Source organism: Sinocyclocheilus rhinocerous, unplaced genomic scaffold, assembly GCF_001515625.1.
Source record: "Sinocyclocheilus rhinocerous isolate Xijiao unplaced genomic scaffold, SAMN03320098_v1.1 scaffold1427, whole genome shotgun sequence".
NCBI classification, from domain to species: domain Eukaryota; kingdom Metazoa; phylum Chordata; class Actinopteri; order Cypriniformes; family Cyprinidae; genus Sinocyclocheilus; species Sinocyclocheilus rhinocerous.
In genome coordinates, this window is record NW_015632469.1 from 35,971 (window position 1) to 42,488 (window position 6,518).

At 33.0% G+C, this 6,518-nt stretch overlaps 1 protein-coding gene across 1 annotated transcript in view; it reads left to right on the top strand.

Annotated features, from left to right (window-relative positions):
- LOC107742424 (PDZ and LIM domain protein 4) overlaps positions 1 to 6,518 on the top strand; it is a 40,622-nt gene that overhangs the window by 16,994 nt on the left and 17,110 nt on the right. The window contains exon 3 of the mRNA XM_016555371.1: positions 1,376 to 1,457. Coding sequence (XP_016410857.1) covers positions 1,376 to 1,457 — 82 coding nt within the window. The remainder of the gene's footprint in view (positions 1 to 1,375; positions 1,458 to 6,518) is intronic.

Here is a 6,518-nt window from a genome sequence, read left to right on the forward strand (position 1 = left end):
CAGGCCAGAAATTGCTAGTAAATTTTACTAATAATTATGAAGAATTTGCAGTTTTCAATTTCAACAAATTTGGCAAGCAAGACATTAAATTAAATTACAATTAAATTGTAAAACGTACTCCAATAATCTTGGAAATGCATTTTTATGGTGTAGTGTGACACATATATGTCATGATATTACATTTTTTAAAAATCCAGTAAAATAAATACTTTTACAATGAAAAATTTTTGATTTGAAAAAAGTAGAAAAAAACGTGATTATATTTTCTGTTTTTTTCGTTTTTTTTTGGAATTTGATGGACACAAACCAAAAGGTATTCATCACAAGTAAATGATCTGTATCAGTACAAAAATCATTTAAAAAAAAGACTCAAAACAGTCAAATTAACATTACAAAACAGATGGTTCCAAGTTTGAAACTTGGAAAACATATGTTCAAAGTTAAAAATAAAAATAAAAAAATAGACGATATACCCACACCTGTGACAGCATGTCAGTTCAATTCCATATTAATTTGGAAAGTTGTGACAATACTTGGCAACCCAAAAATTTTCTGGGAAATTTTCAGGAAGGCTGAGTCCTCCAAAGGTCGTATTTGTCATCGAGGCGGACTCATTTAAGAAAAGCAACCATTAGACTGCAAAGTAAGAAAGAAATAACAGTATTTTACACCTCCCAAGGAATTACAGTCAATTTTATTATGGTTACTTTTCTTAAATAGGACATCCTTGATGATGTATACAGCCTAACAAATGCAGCCTCTGCAGCTTTTGTCTTGAATTTTCCTGCTCTGTTTACAGCACAAGTAAATAATATGAAGCTTTCCTGCCCAATATATCTTTCCTGGTTGTACTGTCATACCACCCAGCCCTAAATACAACAAAAAGTGTTCCAACTACGACTATTTGAAAGCGTCTTTATTCGAGTGGGTTTCATATGCAAAACATCCTTTAATCAGTCACATCCAGATGACCCTAAGTCCCTTTGACATTCATTTCTAAGCCATTGCCTCACCCTGCCACATCCAAGCCAACTCAGAAGGGGGTGCATTCATGCTCCAGTGATAAAGTTTCCATTATGGGAGGGAGGGAGGGACCACAGAGGTTTCTTTGTTGCTCAGATCTCTGTATGGCTGTGTGCATGTAGGTGTAAGAGGAGGAAAACCGCCGTCTTTGTTCGTCCATTTGGTCTAAAGATGCTCAGTATCCCTTTAGTTTTACCATGATGCTGTTTGAGATTTTCATGACAAGCAAGCACATTGATCATTGATGTCAGTCAGGAATGTTATCAGTTATAGATAAACAGGCAGACTGTTTTCACTCATGTATGCAGCTACTGTATATGGCTTCACTCACCTCACTACTTTTGTCTTTTAGATCTGGAAAGGTTTGGTCTCCAACTGGAATAGAAGAAAACAAGACAAGTCCATACACCGGAACACTGGAGTCTGAGTCACAGGTATAAAGGCTGCTGGCATAAATCTAATGTATGATGGGATGCTTTCAAACCCTCACAGCTTCAATTCCATTTTAATTCAAGGCATTTAGCAGATGCTTCTCTGCAGTGAATGGCAGAATTCTTTTAGCTTCACATGTGAGCATGTTGTGACCAACAGATGACTGTTTCTTTGACTGTCTTGACAATTCGTAGAAATATAAACAACTTCACAATGCTGAATTGAGTCTTTAAATCTTAAAAAAAAAACATTACAAAAAGCGCCTTCAGAATCTGAGGACCAGTTGATGTCAAATATATTAATGTTTTGCCTTCTGATCTGTTTTGCATGGAAGCTTGTTTCAGAAAAAAAGTCTGAATTGTGAGATGAACACTTGCAGTTACCTTTCTTATTTTTTATTCAGTGGCGAAAACAGGCTTTCATACAATTCGGTCTCTTCTGTCTCTAATAAAGACTGAACCAAAGTGTTATAATGTCACTCACTTATTAAATATGAGAACAGAAAGTTCAGACTATTATTTTAACAATTCATTTTTAAAGGGGGTCACATTATAAAAGGTATTACATAGACAGTAAAGGCATGATATTTACATTTTGGTATACTTTTTTGTTGATAGCCATTGACTTCCATAGTATTTTTCCTCCGATTCATCCAACCTAAAATACATTCTCAACGTGATGCTAAAGCTTTCTTTCTATTCAGTCATGTCATGAAAAATAGCATATGTCAGATATTTTGTGGTAAACGAGACAGATGGCCTGAAATGGTTTTTGGCCCTGACATAGGAATCGGTTGGGCATTGCACAAATCTTCAGTAAAATCACATTCACATTTGGCGGCTGTATGTCATAACGTCTATAAAGTGTGTTTCAGTGATTTCCAGAGCAGATGTGTGCCTCATGCTGAGATGTAAGTCATTGTGGCTTTTGCCATGGCCACTGGAAAGTATGAATGTTGAAAGTCTAGAAGAATAGTGATAGAACAAGTCACGTCATTTCCAGTGGAAGTAGACGCAGCCAAGCATGTGGTAGAGCCAAAGAATTTTTCAGAGGCTGTATTAGGGCTGCACGATTATGACCAAAATCATAATTGTCGATTATTCCCTTGAAATTGTAATTGCGATTATTAATTATGATTATCACAATTTACATTGAATGAGGTGTATACCATTGTTTGATGCAACTGCATGCCGTATTTTTATATGAAAATAAACAAGCTGAAAACACTCTAAGGCTGCGTTTACACTGCAAGTCTTAATGCACAGATCCGATCTTTTGACCATATCCGATTTTTTGGCAGATAATTTATAATAATTGATATTTATAATATTAAAATTATGAATATGAACCAGCTCAGCTATTTTCAACATTCATCACTAATATTCAGAAATGTTTCTTGAGCTGCAAATCAGCAGAATGATTTCTGAAGGATCATGTGACACTGAAGACTGGAGTAATGATGCTGAAAATTCAGCTTTGATCATAGAAATAAATTACATTTTAAAATATATTCACAAGAAAAACTGTGTGTGTGTGCGTGTGCGCGTGTGTGTGTGTGTAAACTAAATATATTTCAAATATCTTGCTATGTTTGGTGCATTTTGTGTACTGTAACCTATTTTTTTTATCTTAAATTTAAATTTTTGAATGTATCTTTAGTTGTTTGCTCTGTATTATGTGTTGGTGAGGTGGTGAGGTTTTGTAATGCTGGGAGTGTTTTTTTTAGTCTGTCAACTGAAGCCATATGGTTTCCATCAGGTCCTCCCTTCAACTTCTATGTCTCCCTTGCAGTGCTCAGGTCGATATCAGCCTCCATAAATCAGGGGTCATTTCCCCACAGCAAGCCTTAATTAATAAAAGTAGGCTTGGGGTTCGTTTAGATTTATTTAGTTCATTGCTAGCAGTTCGAGGCAGTAGCAGGGCGCTTTAGATGGTTCTGAATGTTCTGGCTCTGTGGGCAGTCACCCAGAACCAAAGGGCATGCTGGGATAGCATTGTAAAACAGGTCAGTGAAGCCTGATGATGGTCAGGATTTATGAGCAGACACAAAAACTCCTCATAAATAATTCCCTGGTCTTTCTGTGTTTCTGCTGGGCCTTCACTAACGATTATGAGGAAACTATCTTTACCCTGCAAAGTTTACTTTAGGAAAGTCATTGCTGTCCGTTTGAATCTCACAAAAATATGTCCAGGTCATATTTCTTTCAAAAAGAAAAACAAGCATTTAAATTTGGCTTTTTTTGTTATAATGCATATATTTCGCCCCTTGTTAGGACACGGTACCTCATTTTTGAGTTCAGTATTTTCTCTAGATATGTGGTATAGTTGCATTAATAAATTAAATGCAGTACCACAAATACTGCTGATGGTTAGTAACCCTTTACTAAAAGTTTTCATTTGTTAACCGTTAACTGCATTAGTTAACACAAACTAACAATGAAAAATAAAAATACTTCTAAAGCATGTATTAATCTCAGTTCGTGTTTATTTCAACATTTCTTAATACATTATTCAAATCAAAAGTTGTACGTCCATTTTTATTTACAAAAATCAACAAGAGTAATAAATATGTAAGGCTCTAATGGATTAACTAATGTTAACTAATGGGACCTTATTGTGTGTTTTTTTTTTTTGCATTGTATTGCTTTGCAGTCATTTAAATTGCATTAAAGTATAAGTAAATTGCATTAATAAAAAATACAAATATACATATATAAATTATTATTTCTTTAATAATACATATTTCTTTACGTTTTTAATTTGTAAACCTTTTATGGGCCGATAACACAGGTGAGGTTGGTTAGATCTGAAGAACCACACTGTTTTTAAACTAGTTGTCTGAAAAGCTTGTCATGTAATATTTCCTCTGAAGTCGTGATAAACGTGGCCTGTAAAAGCAGAGTTTGTTTCGACGGCTGCTATTTCAGTGCTCCTCTACATTCAGTGTACTGCAGAATAGGTTAAATAAACAAGTTTAATGAGACAAAAGCCTTATCCAGATTTATTAAATAACAAAAATGTAAGCTTATATAGTGACAATTTACGGTTAAAAAGGTACAGAGGTACAAATGAATGGCTTTCAGTGTTAGACTAGAAAACTGGCACTTTTATAAGCTATACACCAGATGTGTAGACTAGTAAATCTGCCATTTTTATTGCAGTTACACCCTTTTGTGGCAGACATGTGAAGTAAAGGAGCGTGCATCAACACAGAGGTCCTTAACGGCTAGGTTTTAGCAACAAGATGATTTCTGCCAAACTTTTCTCTATAGAAATGCCTCTGGATGCTGCGTCCTCAACAGGGCTGTAAACATTATCTATAGCAGTCTGTGTGTTGGTCTAGTTCAATTTATGTTCCCAGAGGTTTTCAGTCTCTGCGTTTCCTTCCCAGTAAAATCTGCATTGGTCTGAATTGTAACTGTTTTCAAATATTAACATTTTTATATGCTTTAGATAACCATAATGTTTCTGTTCACTTCAGTGTTAATCAGCTTGTGGCAGAATCATTGTCCAAATACTGTAAAGCAAACAGTGTTTATAATTATAAAATAACAAATGTTTAAATATGATGATAAAGGATCTGCTGTTAAGGTCTAACCAATCTTGGTTTCAAGACCACAGTCTGTAAATTTGTGGCGTCTGATTTAATTTGAACTGCTTTGTGAAGTTTGATTTTTGTGAGGTTTTGCCTTCATGCTTTTCCAAGATTTTATAATGATGCTAAAATATACTTTGTACCAATATATTTTTGTTTAATAGTTTAAAAATATAAATATATTTTAAAAATCATTTAAAAATATAGTTTGTCCTCTAAATAATTACCAAAATATATTTAAAAGTATTTCCATATTTGTTAAAGGATATTTCAAAATACATTTACGTACTGTATATATGTTCTACCAATATATTTTGTGGCCATTTCTGTGTATTTTTTGTGTTTAAGTCTATAAATATAAATGTATATTTCTAAAAGCATTTAAAATATATATTTTGCCATCTATATATTTTAGTCCATTCACATATGTCACATTTGAAGAAAATCTTTATTTTGTTGTCTGTAACATGTGCGAACATATAACACATAATCCAGTAGGCTATTCCATCACACATTTGCATTTAGCATTTAGCTATTGTAAGATTGGAACTGTATTTTTTTGCTCCTGAAATACATTTTGAAATATATTTTGGTATATGATGGTTGAAACTAAATATATTTTCAATTTCAAAAATAGATTTAATTTATATATATATATATATATATATGAGTTCCATGATAAAATGGGTTGGATGCAGCCTTATCATATTTCTAGTTGAGCAGAATTTGATTTGAGGATTTCTGGCGTTCCACGAGTGTCAGGATCTTACCTCATCCTCATGTTACTCATATCTCTATCACAAATATGTTTCTCTATGTATTCCAAACCCAGTTTTTAATGGTCTTCTGCGATAAAAGAGCTTGATTTACTATGACGGCATCCTCCTCAATAAGAGCAAGACAAATTTCCACTTTGTGGACATTAATGAAACTAACTAACATTTTATTAAAGGGGTCATATGATGCTTTTTTAAAGATCATTATTTGGTGTATTTGGTGTAACTAGGGATGTAACGATTCACTCAACTCACAATTCGATTTGATTCACGATTTTGATTTCACGATTCGATTCGGTTCACGATTATTATAATTTTTTTTAACAAAATTAGATTTAAGACATTATAAATTAAATGTGTCCTTTTATTATTGCTTGGACAAAATGCTGCACATTTCTTTGTGAAATTGAAATATAATACTATAATAATATACTAATATAGCACTTGCATATTACTGCTCTTTTGTTGGTTTTGATTGCTTCTATTGTCCTCATTTGTAAATCGCTTTGGATAAAAGCGTCTGCTAAATTACAAAATTTAAATATAATGTAAATGTAAATAACAAAATAAAATTGAAATTTTAAAACAAGACCCAAATCAAATAAATAAGTAACACAAATAAAATAAATATCTTCATATAAACAAAATAAGGCTTTGTCTGTGCTCTTTCCTTTTAAAATTAGAGGCAACAA